This window comes from Empidonax traillii, unplaced genomic scaffold, assembly GCF_003031625.1.
Source record: "Empidonax traillii isolate 1590-97213 ecotype Southwest subspecies unplaced genomic scaffold, ASM303162v1 scaffold1377:size231680, whole genome shotgun sequence".
In the NCBI taxonomy this organism is placed as follows: domain Eukaryota; kingdom Metazoa; phylum Chordata; class Aves; order Passeriformes; family Tyrannidae; genus Empidonax; species Empidonax traillii.
In genome coordinates this window covers 66,082-87,146 of record NW_020956570.1, presented here as the reverse complement: position 1 = coordinate 87,146, position 21,065 = coordinate 66,082, and the positions used below count along the sequence as shown (strand labels likewise).

Genomic DNA, 21,065 nt, shown 5'->3' with positions numbered 1-21,065 from the left:
AGTTCTAGCTCAAGTCTTTTTCTAATTTAATTTCTCTTTATTTCTGCTTCTACAGAGAGGTCTTTTCCGATCTCTCTGTACAAAAGACAAGAATCTTCCAGTTACTGGCACCATTTACAGCCTTTATCCTGTTTGCTTGTAGAGATGTTCTTTAGCTCCTACTTTGCATATTCCTGCTTAACCTGTAACATGTTCTGTAGTGCTATGCCAGAGCTGTAAAGGGTTGGAGAGTCATAAGGAAGAGGCAGCATGGTCATTTACCCCTCACTCAAGAGGCATCCTAGCTGACAGAGGATCTTTACTTTCCTTGAATCCCTGGGATACAAGATGCTTTATTTCCCAGGAGGCAAAAACTGACTGGTTTGTTGCTGATCCTAGAGCAAATTTTTTAGAAATTGTTCTTCTGTCTTCGTCTTCCAGAAAAGCAGTAAATTCTTCTGGAATTTCTCTGGGCCAAGTTTGCACTGTGCAGCTAGTAGATAGTGACCTGAAATGACAGAAGCATATGCCAACTTTTTTGGAATCAGCAGTTGATTTTTAGTCATCTGCAGGGTGGGATTTTGCATTGTCTGTGGAAAATGAAAGCTCTAGTATATTTTATTTGGTGATGGTGGAATTAAATACTGCTGTTAATTGGTTAACATCTCACACATTTGAAAAACAGTATACATAGAGAGGTTCTCAGCTGACACAGAAGAGCTGGCCCATGAAAATCCAGCATATTTATCAGTGCTACTTGTGACTTCATTTTTTTCCCCCACACTTGATATTCATACACACACAGCTATGGAGAATCATTGATTTCGATACGAATACTAAATGCACCTTTTCCCCCCAGGTAAACATGTAGGGTTGTGTTCCTTTATACGGAACCTTTTGGGAGGGTTGTTGCTTTACCACAGGGAAGCACCAACTGTGCCAGTGCCTCCTTGTGTTAGTTTTGCCACAGTGCATCCATTTCTAAACAGTTATCTCAGGACCTTATATGCTGCATGGGAAATCTGTGAAGCACACTAAATATCCCTGCTGTGAAACAACTTTCCTCCCCCCCACCACTCCTGCCTGATTTGAAGATTCTTAGCCTGCAGGCATAAGTATTAATTAAATCTGCTAAATTTTTTTTTTTATAATGCTCATTATGCTCCTGATTTATGCTTTGCCAGTATGCCTCTCTTCTCAAAAAAACAAAAAAAGCTAATCTTTTGCAAAGGTTTTACATGCTATTTTGCTAGGTGTTATGCAAAACTATCCTGAGAGGTGATTGTTGATACCACTGAGTATTTCTACAGAAAAATTAGTTATAACTAAGTCTGAAATAATGTTGTATATTAAACTATGCAATTTGTTTGAAAGCAATTATGTTTCTCAGTTCTCTTTCATGTCTATTTTTGTATCTTTGTTCTAGTCTATGTTACAGGTTTTGGTTTGGTTGCCTTTTTTTTTTTTATTTCTTCTTCCTTTTTTTTAAGGGGCCACTTCTAATCAAGGGTTCAAACAGACACTGACATTTGAACATCGGAATGAGACAGTGCCAGGCAAAATAAAAACATTTCCCTTACTGCCTTATTTCAGTAGACAGTGCAGTCAGAGTGCTCTTTTCTTTAGACTCCAGATGAGGCTTTTTGTACCTTATTTGTCAGTAATAGGGCTTCTGAGAGATTTTGGTAAAAATCCATTACTGCAGTCTGATGAATTCAGGTCTGCTTTTCTTCAACTGACAGTGAATAACTGTTACCAGCTTTCCATGAGTTATTTTATCTACAGATAATGTGGAGTAAATTTAAAGTGCTGATTTCATGTAGGTGGAAGACTGAAATAATTCAGTAACGGGATATCAGAGGTAGTTCAGTATAATGTTGATGAGCTGTTTTTCCTCTTCTTAAAAAGCTGCCAGCCTGACACTGGGTCTCTTGGCTTCCAAGTCTCTGAGCAGCTTGGTAATAACTGATGTTTAATATGGGTAGGACTATATTTATAAGTGTGTTTGGATGCTTTATTTTACACTCAGAATTACTTTTGTATGTGTGTGTAAGACAATAATGTTAAAATTTTGATGCTTGTTTTTAGGTTTCGTGGTGCATTCCTCTTCTTCAGTTCACACTTTGATTTTCTATATGTACAAAAATGCAGCCTTAACGCTTAAAGTTTAGGTTTAATGCTTAAAATTTAGGTTGATTCCAGACTTAGCACAAGCAGTTAGAAGGTGATTCACTTCTCTGAGTATCTCTGAAATCCCTGTTCAGTTTGTTCTGATTAAGTTAAATTATTTTCTGTCATCTTCCTAGTTTGCTACCTCATTGCTTGCCTGTCTTGTCTGATCATTAATAGTCATATTTAGCATATCAAATGATAGAGTGCTGTGGTATCTGCTTGACAAGTTTTAACCACATTGTTCCTTCATATTTTCTGTTTCTTTTTCAGTTCTTTACAAGTTTGTCTTTCACCATCATAGTGCAACATCAGTTCTGTGTGACCTATTATGGTTGTGTCCATATTGCAGTTACTGCATGACCTCATCTCATCTTGGTAACTTTTCTAGTGGCTACAGTGTAGCTATGGGAGCATATAAACATATATGAGCTGTAGAAGTATATAACGAGAACCCATAAACTTCTGGTTACCGTCAAAAGTGGGCAAAATCATTTGGGTAACACTCAGATGGTATTTCCTGTCTCAAGGCTCCCTCACCAAACGCACTGCCTCTGAGGATAGGAACCCTCAGCCTTCTATACATGATCCAAACTGTGCTTTGAGGGTCAGTATGGTGATGTTATTCATAGTTGCCTAGTTTGTATCCGAACTGCGTGAAGGGTCTCTATTTCTGATTCAAGATAAAGGTTTCTTCTCATCATGAGGAGTCTATCAAATTTGCATCTCATAGCAGGCAAAAGAGAAAAGAAAAACAAAATTGATCAAAATGTCTCTGAAATAGGGAAGATGAAAACTACCACTTTTTATGAGTTGGAAAAAATATAAAACTAAAATTCCAGGAAAACTTTCTGAATTTTAAGTTATATTATTTTCTTCTAATATTCAATTTCTGCTGCTGTAGTTATTAGAAGATATTAAAGTGATTTTTTTTTTTTTTAAATGTAGTGGAATTCCATACAACTTTCTAATCCTGGCAAAGGATGACAAATAGAATTTATAGGTCCAGTCACTCTGGATGAACTTGTACACTGTTCCAAAGCTTTTCCAGATGTCTCCATCATAGTTGTGTGAATAATTAGTTTCTCTGTTTCATGGCAGGTAAAAACAACAAAAAAGAAACATTTTCGCTTAATATAAAATGAATTTTTTTTACATTTTTGTTAGGTAATAACTTTTTGAGTAAAATGAAACATTTTATTCAATATGATAGAGTAGACTTTAGTAAGATTTCAAATATTTTAGTCACCTTTTAAAAATTTTAGTGCTTCCAACTAGCTCTAGCTTCAGTAGATGTCTCAGCAGGCTGTGCAGGACCTTGAGTCACGGTTGTTGTTCTCCAAGTGCAACACCTGTGTTTTGTATGCACACCTGAGCCCAGACCATGCAACCTGTAACAGTTTCCTGAGGGTACCTGAGGCTTTGCAGATGCTGAAATCTGCCTTGGGATTGTTACACATCGAAGGAGAGTGTGCAACAAAAGGGGCTTAAGACAATGATGTGTTTTGTGGAAACATGCTGCTTGATAACTTGGACGAGAAAGTTAATATAAATAGCCAGCTGCATTCCAGTGTCTTGCTTTCCCTGTAAAATATTCCTTTGCTCTGTCTTATGATGACACTCCCACACAGCTGCTAAAATACTCTTCTTGTTGTAGTGGTTAAAGGAAATTGCAGCAATTAATTTTGCTGTCTTTCTTCTCTTTGATGTGTCCTTAGAATTTCTTGGATAATTTTTTCAGAGATTGGGTTCTGTTCAAATCTAGTCATGTAGGGGTGAAAAGAATAGAAGGGAAAAGAAATGACTGAGTCTCATTTATATGTGCTTGTGTTCCTGTTTTGATGTAGGTACCAGCCAATGTAATGAACACTAAACTATACATATGCATAATCTATTACTCATTCACAAGTGCAATAGAGAGAAATAAGACTTCTCCAGAAGTGAACAATCTGGAGAAATAAAATGGATGCAGGTGCCTAAGTCAAGCTAGTTTTATTTCCTAGTGACTATAAAGAATGACCAGACCTTGAACTCTGAGGTTATGCCTCATTTCTTGGGTACAGCACATTATGTTCTGAGCAATTTCTATTTGTAGTCTTGAAGCAGTTTTAATCTTCTAGTTCACTACAGACTTGACAGTTTCTCCCTCTTTTCCTTGGGTTGCAAAATAATCCTCTTTTCTGCTAGTTCCAGATGCTACTGCAATGAATGTTAATTGGTTCGGTGGTGAGTACAGTAGGTCCTGGGATGGAAGAAAATGTGGAACAAAAAGCTTAGCGCCTTGTTCAGTGGATTTTATGAATGAAGAAGGGAAGACCATTGCTCTCCAAGTTTCATCATGTGCAAGTTGTTGTAGTCAAAGAAAGTGTTAAATTAAAAAGTGACATTTCTCAAGCTTCCAGACATGGTTGGAGATATAAATTGGAAGAGTGAAACTTGAATTCTTAAGGAATTAAACTGAAGTATTAGGAATATCAAAAGTATGAAACCAGGTTTTTAGGGACATTCAGAAAGAATAGAGTTAGTAACCCTTAATTTCAGCTTCTAATTCCTTCAATAAATAACTAATAATAATTTAGAAAAGTGGCTGAAGCTGGCCATTGATTATATTACTTTGCAAATCTAATTTTATCTCTTTTCTAAAATGTTCTTAATTGTGTTATGATGAACTTTAAGTCTTTCATATAGCTCTTATAATTAAAGGAACAAACAAGATAAAAAATGGAATGATGGAAATATTTTTATACCGTAACATTTGTGAAAAAAGTGAGATGCAGAAAAGCAGAAATGTGGTAGAGTAGCCTATGGCAGAGTAGGTTTCCAGGCTCACTTTAACCTCCTTTTGTTCACTTACCATCTTTATCCTGCCCCTTATACTACCACTAGACCATGAGACAAACCTCCATTGCCTTTGTCTACCCTAAGGTTTTTCAGAACCTCTTCCTCTAGTAAGGTCTATCTCCCAGGGCTGGAGTGAAAGCCAGGCATGCAGTGCTGCCCAAGCCAGCTCCAGACAGGGCTCCATGTGGGCCACCATCTGGCTTGCTGCTTTTGCCAGTACTCTTAGGGTACTGACCGTCCAATCAAGTACTTATAAAATTAATAAGAGGATGTAATAAAAGCATAGAAGTGCTCTCTGTAAAAGAGGAAAACAACTGGAAAGTCTTTGATCTTTGGTTTTAAAATTTTCCCCTAATAATTGTGTATTGAAGCAACCATTTGAAACCTGGCAGGAGCATGCTGGGATCCTTTAAAAAACTGCGAAGGAGTCTGCCTATGTCTGCTTCTTTTTCCCCCTCCAGTTTGCTTAAAAACTGTGATTGCTTAAACAGATTGCTCAAAAAGTGATTGCTTAATGAGACCTTTTGCCTCAAATGATTTTTTTTTGACAGCCACAAAACCGTAACTTACATTTGGGTTAGGTTGTGATTGGAACAAAGCCTGGTACTTTAGTAAGAAGGTCAAACAAATGCTGAAAACCTAGTATTCTCTTGGATGCAGCAATACATTGAAAAAAAAAAAAAAAAAAAGCAACCCAAGCTATGTTGGATGTGACCTCAAGTCTTAGGGCAGATTTACACAGAGTGTAAACCATGAGAGGTGGCTGGTGCACCCTGACTACCTGTCACTCACTTTCATGCTCTTCCTTCTTAACCATTTATTTCATCAGCTATCTGAACACTTAAACCAGCAGAAGAGACCAGGAGTGTGACAGCCATTGTGGAGTGGGGAAGGTCAGGAGGGGAAAGAATGAAGTAGAGAAGACAGCTTGTATTTATGAGCTTGTCTTTTGAGTTTGTAAAAGTCAGTCAAGAACGCATAACCAGCCACAGAATTTATTCTAGCTGGAGCTGCTTTTGATGGAAAACATTTTGCATAGCTGTGACCTCTTAAAAAAAGGACAAATCCCAGTAACCCCCTCTAAACAACTTGCAACTGGCCTGAGTACTGTTATAAATCGGCCTGAGTTCTGGTATAGGTTTATACTGTTGCAGAGACAATAAATAAAAGATGTATTACTTCATGCTATCTATTTTAGTCAGCAGATAATAAATTTTGTCTAATGTCCTTCTTCACCTGTGCAGGGAAAAGTTCAGAGGACACCCCTCAAAGAAAAGCCAACAGCTGCTGTTGTTCCATTCTCAGCATGCAGATAGTGTTCTGTGCTTTGTATTTGCAAGCTTGAACCCCCTGAGAAATGGCACAGCTCTCAGTGGTAAAAGAACCATAAAGTAGCATTTTACTGTTGTCAAAGCATACACCGAGTCTCAGAAATCTCGATTACAGTCCAGGGATGGATGATCATTAATATGCTTTAACTTACTGCTGTATAATGCTGTAGGAATTTTCCAGGTAATAATGAATGTCAGTTTTTGTTGATCGGTTGAAGTGTTTGTTTTCTGTACAGAAAATACATGTATGTCTCCCTTCTGGCTTTACCAAACAAGTATGATAAACTTCCACTAACCAACTGGCAGGCAGCCTTCACTTGCAATAATCTTATACAGTAGTAGTTGTTATAATTATTATGATTAGCAAGATTTGTTCTTATTTTATTAACTTTTAAAACTGATTGTTTAGAGGTGAAAGAAAACTTAGGCCCAAGATTTTTTTGATATAAGTAGTTGCCTTGCCTTCATTAGTGAGTGTTTTAAGACTGATTAAGAGTTATTAGTTGTATAATTCCCTGCATACAAGTTTTCTGCTCACATCTAAACAATTCTCTCTCTCGACCCCCCCCACCCCCACCCCCCCACCCCCAACTTAGTAAGGCTTTCTTTCCTTTTTCTGTATGAGAAAAGTTCAGTTGCTTCAGGTTTGGGGGTTTTTTGCCTTTTACTGATTTACAAGAAACAGAACTTGCACTTGATCTCAAGAAGGCTTCTCCAAACCAAAGATTTTTGAGGCTGAAAGGATGAGAGAATGTGCTGAGACACCTCTGTCCTAATCCTGCCTCCTCCTGAATGAGGCACTTAACCTCTCTGTGTTCTATCTTTAAAATACATTCAATAATACTTAATGGTTTTACTGCCTTTTGAAAATGTAAAGTGTTATGTGAGTGCCAATTACTTTTATTATGTTCCCTGATGGAAGGCCTCTATGTATTTGTGTTAACTGGTACTGCTAATGCACCTTCTGGAATAATCTTTGGTTAACCAAGTGAAACTGTTGCAAAAAGAACCCTGTGTTTTAAGTCAAGGCAAACACAGTGACACATGTGAGAAAGTCAGGACTTGACAGTGCTTAGCTTCACTAAGTAAGATTGTTTCCTGAGTCGGCCACGGGTTTGAGCTACAACACTACCCAGCTTGTCTCATCTCCAGTCTGTGTCAGCGCCCGGAGGAGTACAGTGAGGAAGCCTTGAGCTTTGGACACGCGGCCTGACCATCCACTAGCATAGGACACGTCTTCTTCAGGCAGTCAAATAAATCCTGCAGAATAATTTGGTTGTGCCGGTATTCAGGAAGAACTTACTTTCCCCAAAACTCACAGCAACACTGCACAGCTAAGGGCTGGCTTCCAGGCTGGGTGTTCCTGCAGACCCTCGGGCCAGCACATCTCCTAGGGGCATTGACAGCCAAGTTGGTGGTGTGGTGGAGAATTCTCATGTTTCTCTCAGCCAAGGCATCAGTATTTAATAAAAATGTGGCAAGAGTTTGTCAGGAGAAAAGAATGTATCTCTAATCAGTGGCAATTGTCTGTGACTACCCCTGAAGTGTTTCCAGGGCCCTAAAACCAAATTGGGCTCAGTGTAAAGTACCAACTTCCACTTGGCTAACTTATTTACAAGCTTGCTCTGGCATAGGAAATTTGAAATTGGACAGCATTTAATAGATCTGATATATGCAGGAGACATCTGGTCATAATTTAGACTGGTGTGTACCTGATAAGCGAAGGAGACATTCCTTTACTGGATTGGCTACTTGGACCAAGATTGGCCTCAGAAAATTTTTAGACTCCTCATCCTGAAAAGACAAGGACTGGACAGGTCTGAAAAAGTATGCACTTTTTGTGTAAGCAGAAAGCATTGAGTGAAGTTGTGATAACTTTACATATTTCTGGAAAGCAGTTGAAGTGGCTGTCATTTATCTGAGAAATACATTTTGGAATCATCATGGTGCAGCTTTTAAGAGGAAGCAGGTCAGACCAGCTCCTAGAAATGGGATCTGAAATAAAAGTGACAAATGTGACATCCGTGCAGCATCCTGCACTGGGGACAGTATGGAGTGGTATGGTACAGAATTTAATTGGGGTGGTCCATATGCCAAACTGTAAGGCAGGTCTCATTAGGCCAGTTCAAGGAGGATGGAAATCTCTGTTAGATGAGAAGAGCAAGAGTTTGCTTGATCTTGACTTTCAATATGAATACAGACTGCGAAAGCAGGGCCTCATCATCCTTCTGACTTCTTGGGTTTTGCCCCAAACCCCAAACATTCCTAACCTATATTATGTTTATGCCTGGAAATTGTAATTGATTTTTTTCAGAAAGAAGTTTAAAACCATTAGGGCTGAAAATGGCAAAGGTAAAGCATAATTTTTAAAAGGAATTAACAGTAATTAGGAGCAGATGCTGTTTTCTCTGATCTCATTTAATTTCTGACAGACTGTTTACACTTAGACAAGACAGTATGTAAGTTTGGATTGGTGTTCTGCTATATTAAAATTATACAGGCAGGAAAAATAGAGAATTGTGAAAGAGCAGACAAAGTAGTTAGAGGCTCTTACAATTATGCCACTTGTTTTGTGTTTGCCTTTCAGACTTTCCTCCCCGGAACTCAGTAAATTGTAGCTAATTTTTTTCTGACCTCATTAACAGAAACAGAAGCAATGTCCCTTAAAAAAAAAAATTGAAATAATGAGAATAACCTTTCAGCAAAATATTTGGACGGAAAATGTTGAGGTTTAGAGATCTGTGATCTTCAGTCTTCAAAATAAGTCTTGATTTAAAACACTGGTGGTGTGTAAACAATTAAGCCAATATGCCAATACATCATACTGTAAGTGCCCTCAGGAGGCAGAATTTAATATAAGTGTCTTATAATTTTGGTCTGTAGGTCTGTTGAAAGAATTAAGAATAAGTAGCATTATAGAAATAGCTGTGTGAATACCAAGTCTCAAGGAAAACAGTGTTTGTGATTCTCTGATTCATTTGTCTTTGGACTCTGTTTTGCTCTGCCTTTGTTGTGTACACGCAAGGCTGTAGTCAAGGTGTGGGTTTTAACCACCTTTTAAACTAAGAGGTTTCAGGGCTGAGCCTGCAGGGTTACAGAGGCAGAGTGACCCATGCAATTTCAGAATAAAGCATCATCTTATGTGCTAGATAAATGCCTAGATACTGTCTCACCACTCTGCGTAAAGTGGAGAGGTTGGACACCAAGCTTGTGGCATTACAGCAGGCACAGATTTCACCACTTAATCAAACAGTGGTGACTGAGTATTGGTCCTCCAATGTGTTTTAGGTTATGAGGAACAGATGCTGTTTTTCCTCTTTCTGGATGTTTTTTTGAGAACAGAACTTGCCACAGGAATTATTTTGCTGTTTGTCTTTCATCTACTTAGATATTTTTCTCTATACAAACCTCTTATAATTTGGTTGTTTTATTGGATGGTTGCTAGCAATTACGTTGCAGCACCCACCACTGCTTTTGTGCTGTCTTTGCCAATCTAATTAGTGTTTTGTTCCAAATGTTGCCTATTACATAACCATCACATAATTGAGATACTGTACTGAATTGTAAATAACAGCCTTTTTTTGTGGTTGTTGCCATTTTTCAGAACACTGCAATAAGACAGAAAAAAATAGTTTTCTGTCTGTGCAGATTTAAGACACACAAGGTAGGAGCGTACTGATTTCCCACAACATTTTGTATAGTATAACATCCTATTTTTTTGCTATAGGAAATATTAAAAAAATTTATGTTACTATCAAGTTAAAGACTTTACAGGCAAGCAGGCAGGACATTTATGAAAGAGATAACCTTTGAAATTCAATAGTTAGGCATATGTTGTTCAGCTTATTAATAAGTTAGCTGGAAAAAAAGTGTGTGAATGATGGTGATAAAAAATATAGGTGTTATTGACTAATGTGATGAAGGCAAGGACAGACTGAAAAACTGTGCAGTCCTAGTCTCACTCTCTCTGAAAGAAAATAGTTGAACTGGAAAATGCTCCAAGAAGGACAAGATTGTTTCAAAGGTGAACAGGATAACACAAAAAGACCATTTTTGGCTCTGCAAATCCAAACCACATATTTCTGGAGCCTGAGAAAACTTCCTGTAGAAGCATATGTTTCTTCTGCTGCAAGTTTTGCCATAAGCATGTGGTATCAATTGCTGTTGTAAATGGGATGCTTTTCTAGATGGAGCTTCACTATTGCTTTTAAAACTATTTATTGCTTTTACTTTACTTTCCTTCAAAGCATCTGGAGACAGAATCATTCTTTATGGCACAGTGTTGTTGATTGTCTTGCAAAAATTGTCTGACATTTATATTTTAGGTATCCATCATGGTAATTAAGAGATGTAGTATAAACATATAGTTTAGATTAGAACTGGATTAGATGTAAAAAGGCTTCTCTATTGTTTGTGTTTGCCCCTACCTGACTGATTTTGAACAGTTTTAACATCTTGTAGTTGTGTCTTATGAATATGAGTAGAAGCTGCAAAACTGTGGTAATGATTTCCAAATGGTAGTAAGGACCCACTGGAGGACTTACTGTTGTAGGGTTGTATCTGCAATGGTGCTTGCTATTGGGCCTCAGAGAATGGTAATTGCTAGAGAAATCATTTCTGATAAAACAGAAATCTACTTATTTGGTCAAAAGTCACTAAGGCAAGTGATGAATTTATTAGTTTCAAAATGATTGGTGCAAGTTTACACACACATATATATACAAACGCATATGTTGGTAGTGGTTATTTTATAGGACTGCAGGGTTCACAGTGTATGTTAACAGCATCAATAAATGAAAATCATCTGAGTTTCCTGTTGTTTCTTATTGCAATCAAGCAATTTAGTGCATAAATCACTTCTCTCTTCTCAGGTTTGTAAGCTTTATTGAATACTATTTCCAGCAGTCCTTGTGTTGCCCTTGGGCAGCTGCCTAAACTTCCAGGTTACAAAGAGATTTGCTCATACCTATAGTGAATGGCTACTGCCTTCATTTTTTTAGGATGGTAGGATCGTACAATTTTGGATTCCCAAATCTAATGCCATTCCTAGAGAGCCATGCTTACCACAACAGGGCTTTTAATAGCTTTCCCTCCATGGACCCACTGCTGCTTTGTGCTGTCTTATTGTCCAAATGAGAGAGATTTATATCATATTGTCACTGATGCAGCATGTACTGCTGTTTTATATTAGAAAGAATAGTAAATTTAATTTGAAAATTACAGTTTTGTGTTCTACAGGTAACTTTATTTACCACCTACTCCTAGCTGAGTACTCTGAAGACCATTCTGGCTTTTCAGAAGTTCAGATTTCCATATTCATACAAGAGTTCATGGAACAATCATTGTGTTTGTTGTTGATAATCACTCAAAAATACTGTTAATTTATCTTTATTTGGAGAAAAAAAAAAAAAAAGAAAAAGATGGTCTAGCCATGGCTTTTATTCTGTGTCTTTTTCCTGCCAAGCATGTGATAGATGAATGGATTAGTGGCAATCTAGGTCTTGTGGGCTTTGGCCGCATGACGATCTTGATATGTCCCATAATGTCACGCAATTGGTCAGTCTGGTGTACGGAGTCAGATATAGGTTACATCCAAATGCAACTAATTAATTTATCAACAATGAAGTGAATGTCTTTCTTCTTTCTTAAAGCACAGTAACCAAAAATTTAGAATTAAAAAATACTTTTTGAATACTTTTCAAAACTTGCCAGCATTAAAAGAACACTGATATTTGAGAATGCTGTGCACAACTACACATAATTTCAGCAACATTAAAGTGCAGCATGCTCTAAATGATGAAGTGATTAATGATTTATTCATAATTTAATTTAACGTTCTGTGACATTATTCTGAATTAACTTGCTTGAACAAGACTTTGTCTTGAAAATAATCATTACATCTTGATTAGTGTTTCTAATGATAGAAAATTCATGGAAACTTAATATGTTGTTTAGATAATACCTACTTTTGTTGTTAACAATGGCCTCTCTTTTGTATTCTGACTTGGAGCAGATTTAGTTTTCAGCATGAGCTTCTCTTTGTTATCTTATTACCTTTTGCAATGCAAAATCCTCTTTTTCTTTGGATATTTTCCCATTGCTGTCCTTTAACCCCTCTAGACTATTTAGCTTTACAAAAAGTAACTGAATTCCTTTTATTCCTCACTAGAGGGCATATTTTTCAATGCTTTATTCATTTTGATGTTTTTCTATCATTCTGTCCAACTTCTCATCCCACTTGAAGGATTCAGGTAACACCGAGGTAATTCAGCTTTCTTATGCTCTCCTTGGATTTTTATGAAGTTCATTGTCTCCATTAGATGTAGATCAAACTGGGCTAATTTTTCTCCATCATTTCCAACTCCTCTTCAGAACTGCTACTGTATAATTATATCATAGCTTTGTCTTGTAAATATGCTGAATGTTCTTGGTTTTAAACTTATTTATGATGAAGCTAGTGAGTGATTTACATTGCTTACATTATCAACCTGCTTTTGCATTATTTCCCACACACCAACAGGATGTTTGAATTATGATTTCTGGTTTTTTCCATGTCATTAAAAACTTGTCTAGGGTAGAAAAGTAAACTGTATGTCCTTTCTTTAGAAACACTTCAATTTATTATTACCCTTTTGCCGTACTGAGATATGTAATATAAAATATTTTCATTCAGTTAATGTGTTGCATGTTTTTACAAAATCAAATGTCTCACAGAACTCTGTTTCATCAAAATTGTTATTTCATAGAACCATAGAATGTTTTGGGTTGGAAGGGACCTTAAAGATCATCTTGCTCCAACCCCCCTGCCATGGGCAGAGATGCCTTCCACTAGACCAGTTTTCTTAAAGTCCTGCCCAGCCTGGCCTTGAAGACTCCCAGGGATGGCACATCCACAGCTTCTCTGGGCAAGATGTTTAGTTTTATCAACTAAACTAGCTCACTAGTTTTATCTACAGCAAGGTAATAAACTTAAAATGTCATCTAAAAAAGTCATCAAGGCAATTTGGTAAGATTTTTCTATGAATTACAGTTGATGTGTATTATTAAAATACAGACTTTTAAACCTGCATTAATCAAAGTCTATGTTAGCTCTGATATGCAAGGTTGGTGTCAGGCTGACTGATCATTTAATTTAAACTATGGACCCACAATAATTTTTCTTTCCATTCCTAAGTTTTTAAAATTTTCTTAACTGTACTGAGTTTATGGAATTAAAATTCTAGACAAAATTAGTATTGTTGACCAATCCTTTTAGGACTTTTTGATGCAAAGTATTCACATTCAACTACTTTGCAAGATGTTGGGTAGTATATATCTATTCTCAGTAGGCCAACACAATATCACTGCTCTACAGTATCAGTGAGGTAATTTATTAACTTTATTTTTTACTTTCTCTCTTTAGTTTTTGTGCAGATTACTTGGCCTTGGTGCAATCTGAATTTCATCTGTGGGGATGGGGAAAATAGAGCTAATAAAAGGGCTTAAAAGGTTTTTGAGAATAAGTGCAGGAAAAATAAAGACTGAGACAGTGTGAAGACAAAGCAAAGCATTTTGGTATCCAGAATATCGTAGAATGAGCACAGTTTTAAGGAAAGTGAATTGCCACTGATGTGACAAGCTCAGTTTTTCTGCAAGAATCAAAACAATCTGTTGCAGGAAAGTCTGCAGCCATGTGAAATGATGTCAGTGTAACTGACTTGTAAGGAGGGCAGTGATCGCAAACTTCAGACACCACACCTGGACTCACGACCCTGCTTTTCTGTCATACTCTTCAAGTGTAGGAAAAAGCACTGCATTATTATGTGTTGTCATACTAAGGCAATACTTAAAAGAAAACATGGGGGTTGTTATTTGTTCTTCATATACTGAGAGTTTCTTTCTGCCAGTTTTGTTTGAGTGCTGTAATCAATGCTTTGTTGTTAAGAATGTTGCTCTTTTAAGTTTCAGCTCTATTGTTCAGGCTGTTTGGTGACTCAGAAAAATGCCATTCCATCAGTCTTTGAAGTCTGAAAATTGTATTTGATAATAAAGGCAAAATACAGGAAAAGGCAATTATTTTTCCCCTATTGTTACCACTTTCATAAAAACATCAGGTAATGCAACTGTCTAAATTCACTTCTAGTGATTGATAGGTGGGTTTTATTTCAGATATGTCAAAGCTATTTCCTTTTTTTTTAATGATTCTTTGTGAATAGATTGATTAGCTCTCTTAGATATTGTCATTAGAAATAATTATGTCAACAACTGTTTTACCAAACATAACAGTATTTTCAAACTTATTGTGAACTGTATTTTTTTCTTCTCTACCTCTTTGTTATTTGAAAAATATATTTCATAGCACAACACTTATCTTTAAAAACATGTACCTTTTTTCTTCCTTTTTCTCAAGATGGCACTTGAGGGTATGTCAGGTATATTCCTCAAAACTAACTTAGTATATACAGAGAAGACACAATACAGAAGGAAAATCCCTTTGGATTGAAGGTAACATTCATGAAAAGTGAGAAACTCGAATAGAGAATAATGCAATCTATTCCATGTAATGAACACAGGAAGGACCACTGTGATTATGTTTTCATATCTACCTTCATCATTATTCTTTCATATTAATTTTTTTAGTAATTAAGCAATCTCTTCATTTTACATTCATTGTTTCCAGCGTTTAAATATAGAGTAAGAGACGTCACCTCCTTCCTCCAGGTGCTATATACCAATAGAAATATAAACAAGTGTTTCATCAGTGAATTCTGATTGTGCAGTAATCAGCATTTGCTTACTAGTTTATTTGAAATGCTATATCTGGGCCCTCTTCCACACAAGTACAGCGTTTGCAGTAGGATGAATTGTTCATGAGTCTATAAAACAGCATTCCACCAGGAAAATTGATCTTGGGTTAGCTAATTGGAGCTGTCATTTAATTTTGTAAGGCATTTTTCCATTTTATCTCCATCATGCCCCGAGTAACATGGCACTGGAGTGGACAGATGCCCCTTTCTAGAGTGGCTTCCCAAGCCACCGGCAACAGGTGAAGGGGTGCAGATGCTGTCCTGGCACTTGCTCTGCTTTTGGCGAAGGATACAGCCAGAACACAAAGAGGGGACTAGAAAGTACTGGCTGTTCTGTAGGATGGAATCATTATTAGGATGGACCTAATAACAGACAAAACTCAGTCCAAAAAAAAAAGTGAAAAAATGTCTCTTTTTTTGCTCTTTTTGGTTATCCAGCTTTAATGCACTTTTTAACCTGGTTCTCTGAATAATGTTGTTGCAGTTACAAAACTAGAGTGTTTTTACTGTCTTCAATTTATTCTTTCAGGATTTGTGGATTTAACACTCCATGATCAGGTTCATCTACTGGAATGTGCCTGGTTAGAGATACTGATGATTGGCTTAGTCTGGCGCTCCATGGAACACCCAGGAAAGCTTTTATTTGCACCTAACCTATTACTGGACAGGTCAGTCTGCATGTTGCTGTGAATTATTTACATTAATTTGTTGCTACTGCAATCAGAATGATTTTTAGCTCTTAATCATCTCACCAATACTACAGTTTGACAGTACTTCATGTGTTGAGCAGGCTTGTAGTAGGTGAGACTGGAAAAGGAATTCTAAAAAAACATAGAAATGCTCTGAAATGTGATGCTGCTCATTTATTAGACAAGTAACACATCTGAAGTTTATCTGCTGGTTGAAGTGCTTTCTTTCAAAGGCAGCAGGAAACGTCTCCTATAATCCGTACTGTTTGTTGCAAAAGTAAATACTGAACTTAAAAGTAAATACTGAACACTAATCACTTTAATTTAGAGACTTATTTTTACCTACCTAAAATCTTCCTAGTTTTTCTTTGTTAGAATGGATTTATCCGAGCAGCCAGCCAAAATTTTGGATGAAAATACTTAGTCTCAATTACAGTCTTATTTATTTATGGAGAATACATTAGATTTTGGATTTTTTTCCATGAAAACTGGAATAAAATACATCAAACACACACCTGCTTGCTTCCCTAAGCCTTTTCTAGCCAGTCTTGCTAATATACTCTAAGTATTTCTGAGAGAGAAAAATATACGTCTCTGACATACAAGTGTATCCTGGATTTTAGCTGGCAGTCTTCACAATAAAAGCAGAAAGACTGATAATTTAAACCATATTTTCTTTCTATCTATCTATCTATCTATCTATCTATCTATCTATCTATCTATCTATCTATCTATCTTAATGCAAACTCAAGTTCTCTTTTTCTTAGTCATGGGAAAAATGTCATGAAAATATTCCATTTAAAATTTTCAGAAAAAGATAGTTAAGATACAGTCGTCTTAGCTATTGGTACTCCTCTTAGTTGAAGACTACTGCCCACACAGCAGAGCTGGCAGGAGAGAGCTTATGTGTGCACACTGATCACTTCAGGGCAGAGTTTGGCATCCTGTGGCAATTGGGAGTGGAGGAAGAGCTGAGCTAAGGAGATAGAGAATATACAGTGAGGCAGATAAGAGCTGGGCAAGCTTCTGATCTCATTACGTAGCTGCAGTGAGATACAGCAGAGGGGTGGCAAAAGAAAGTCAAGGGCAGTGCCCCCAGCTACTGCAACCATTAGCTGTGTAAATGAATCAAAATTCTTAATAGCAGAAAAATGTCTTTTGATCAACTTTCTCTCTTAACTGGGGGATGATGAGTTTTCGTGGTTGCCTTTGTGTAGTGTTAATCCTTTGATTCCCTTGGTCTCCCTTTGCAGAAAAATCAGATTTATTTTCAGTGTTTTAGTAAAATACAATTGATAATGCCTAACACTATAAAATATAATATTTTATAGTAATAGAGAAGTATTTATTGCCTTAGGAAAAACCCTATTCTACTTGTGTAAGCGCATGGTCTGTGAGCTATAGAACTATAGATACGTATAAAATGCGTATTTTATATCCAGAAAATATCTGCTCACCTAAATGTAAATATAGTTTTCACAAAAAAACCACGGCACAACAGTTTTAAAATAATTCTAAGTGCACTTAAGTAAAATTTACTACTCTAGTAATATAAGTATTGTGTTTTATTGAAAACTACTATAAGTTGCAATATAACTTCCAAAGACGAAGACACTTGTTTCACGTTACATAGTACAGAGAGAAAAAACTGAAAAGTTAAGAGAAAGCTATAAGAAAAAAATGACAATTGAAGATCAGACATGGCCAGAATATAATTTTTCCTCATCTTAGCTAAGAAAACATAGCCAGAGAAATACTTGAAAATTTGGTCTTCCTCAACTAAACATCCCCATGCTATGAGTAAAATGGACTTTGAGCAGTTTCACACAGTTTTAATTCAACTCTGATGGATTAATGAAAACAACTGCATTCAACTGGAATCACATATTATTTAGAGCTCAAAAATAAATTAACTTCAAAGTAAGCTCTTTGTTTTCTGACTTTCAAGCCAGACTTTCTAAAAATGTAGATCTAATACATCTTCTAATTTTCAAATAATAAGAATCATGTTTCTAAATAATCATACACTTGCCTCACTCTAATTGGTAAGGATATTTGCAGAAAATAAAATAACTGAGTCATAAAAAATTACTCTAGGGAGCACTGATATGCTAACTAGTAAAATAATTGTTGATTTACTAGTTAATTAGTGCTAACAATATTTTGATGTGCTAGTTTGACTTAGGCAAGTTGCCTTTTGAGAATGTTATAGGGCAAAAGTGTATTGTTGGGTTTGAGAGGGCAGGACAGACACTGATTCAAAGGCTGTTTAACTCAATGGAGTCCTTCAACTGCGTCAAGTATTTGGGCAAATACCACAGTTGTATCAAAATCCATAGAATCATAGAGTAACAGAATCACAGAATGGACTGAGTTTGAAGGAACCCACAAGGATCACCAAGTCCAACTCCTGACCTTGCACAGGACCATCCCCAAGAGTCATGCCATGTGCCCAAGAGTATCATCCAAACATTTCTTGAACTCTGTCAGGCTTGGCACTGTGACCACTTCCCTGGGGAGCCTGTTCCTGTGCTCAACCATCCTCTGGGTGAAGAACCTTGTTTGTAATATCCAACCTAAACCTTCCCTGACACAACTTCAGGCCATTCCCTTGGGTTCTGTCACTGGTCACCACAGAGAAGAGATCAGTGCCTGCCACTACTCTTCCCCTCATGAGGAAGATGTAGACTGTGATGAGGTATCCCCTCAGTCTCCTCTTCTCCAGGCTGAACAGACCAAGTGATCTCAGCCACTCCTCACACGGCTTCCTCTCAAGGCCCTTCACCATCTTTGTTGCCCTCCTTTGGACACTCTCCAGTAGCTTAATATCTTTCTTATATAGTCGTGCCCAAACTGCTCACAATATTCAAGGTGAGGCCGCCCCAGTGCAGAGCAGAGTGGGACAATCCCCTTCCTTGCTGGCTGGTGATGCTTTGCCTGATGCCCCCCCAGGAGAGAGTTGGTCCTCCTGACTGCCAGGGCACTGCTGACTCACATTCAACTTGCTACAGACCAGGACCCCCAGGTCCCTTTTCCATGGCACTTCTTTCCAGCATCTCATTCCCCTATGTGTATGAACATCCAGGGTTGTCCCATTCCAGATGCAGAATCTGGCACTTCCCCTTGTTGAACTTCATATGGTTGGTGATTGCTCATTTCTCCAATTTCTCGAGGTCTCTCTGCAGGGCCTTCCTGCCTTTGAGGCAGTCAACAGCTCCTCCCAGTTTTGTGTCATCTGCAAATTTGCTTAGTATCCCTTCCAGTCCTATGTTCAAGTCATTTATGAGGATGTTGAAATCACAGGGCCTAACCAGGCCGATGTTCCCCCATTCACTATTTCTCTCTGTGCTTGACCTGTGAGCCAATTGCTCACCCACCACATGATGTGTTTATCCAGCTGTATGCTGGACATTTTGTCCAGAAGGATCCTGTGAAAGACAGCATCGAAAGCTTTACTGAAATCTGAAAAGATTATATGAGCTGGCTTCCCTTGATCAACAAGGTGGGTTACTTTGTCATAGGAGGAAATCAGGTTTGATAAGCAGGACTTTTCTGTCATGAAGCCATGCTGACTGTGACCAACAACTGTGTTGTCTTTCAGACATTTTTCAATACTTCCCAGAATAATCTTCTCCATAACTTTCCCAGGCACTGAAGTGAGACTGACAGACCTGTAGTTTCCAAGGTCTTTCTTCTTGCCCTATGTGAAAATTGGGATGCTTGCTGGCTTTCAATCATCTGGGACCTATCTGGATCTCAAGACTGCTCAAAAATCATTGAGAGAGGTTTTGTGATGACATCAGCTAGGTCTTTGAGGATTGTTGGATGAATCCCATCAGGCCTCATAGATCTGCAGGGATCCAGCTGGAGCAGCAGATTCCACACAGTTTCAGGATTGACTGGGAGTTGATCATTCTCAGTCATGGCCCTCCAGCTCAGGACCCCCTTGGTCCATCATCTGTGTTGAAGACAGAGGCAAAGAAAGTGTTGACCACTTCTGCCTTGTCCCTGTCCCTGTTTGTGAGGTGACCATCCTCATCCTGTAACGGGCCAATGGTATTTCTCTACTGCCTCTTGCCATTAATGTATTTGAAGAAACTCTTTTCATTGTCCCCCACATTTCTGGCCAACTTCAGTTCCAGTTGAGCTTTGTTGTTGATCTAAATAGTGAAATAATCTGATTGAATGGCTACAGTAATGGAAAAGATGATTGCTGTAGTATAATTTCTTTTGTTCTGTTCTTCTCTCCTTACTCTTCAGCATGTTTTTCACAGGTTTCAGTATTTTTGTCCACTGCATTCTCTCCTGAATCCACATCACACTTTCCCTGTAACAGGGATCTAAATAATGAAAAAGAATCTGTGGTTAACAGCATTGGCAAATATTAACTTAGCTACTGTTTAGAATCCTGTCACCAACTACAGATGGTAAAACCCAGATCTGTCTCCAACATGTGTTTTTCTGTACTTAGTGAAAATTCAATATCGTTAATATGGAGCTTTACCATATTTTGTGCATGCCTCTCTCTCTGACCATTCAGTGGCAAACATCTCTCTGATTTGGACATCCCTTTCATTTTTCACATTCAAGCCTCTCCTGATTCTAGAGGAATCTTTCTGTTAACAGTCTTGAAAGATATGTAGTAATTTGTAAATTTGTACATAAATCTCAAGTCACATAAAATCTTATTTTGCAACTTTTTAATCTTTTGACTAGATAAATACAGTCTTTTGTTGTTAAGATCTGTCTGAAATGCCATAAAAATAACATTCTAACTTTGCTCTTTTTTTGAACAAATGTGATTTTTTTTCTCCCAGCTCACTCCTCCTACTTGGGTCATACTACACATATGCTTATCTTGTCTCTGAAGATCTTTTAGAGACTGTCTTTTCTCATTTCATGAGAACCTCCTTCTTACATTTTCAAATATATACCTCTTTAATTTTCATATGCAACAATTCACAGTTGGAAGAAAATAAATATCTGTAAAGCAGCTCTTTGTTATTAATTCTAAGTTCCTTCTTAAAATTTTGCTTTGCCTATGAAGAATAATTACTCAACAGTTAAGCTGCCAGTATGTGTAGATTGCTGTCATCTCTATGGATGAGTATCCTCACATTATCTCTTTCTGTTCCCACTCTGCATTGTAATCAGACAGTGTATTTTGTGGGGTAATGCACCATTTCTTATTCTGTTAATGTACTATGCAAACACTTGAGTTTTGGTTCAAAATCAGGAATTTTAACAGTCTGCCAATTACACATAGCTAG

The 21,065-nt window shown here is 37.3% G+C and overlaps 1 protein-coding gene across 1 annotated transcript in view; it reads left to right on the top strand.

The window, feature by feature from the left end:
- The window catches only part of ESR1 (estrogen receptor 1), a 154,982-nt gene that overhangs the window by 117,535 nt on the left and 16,382 nt on the right, over window positions 1–21,065 (top strand). Inside the window, 1 exon segment of the mRNA XM_027906936.1 lies at window positions 15,636–15,774. Coding sequence (XP_027762737.1) covers window positions 15,636–15,774 — 139 coding nt within the window.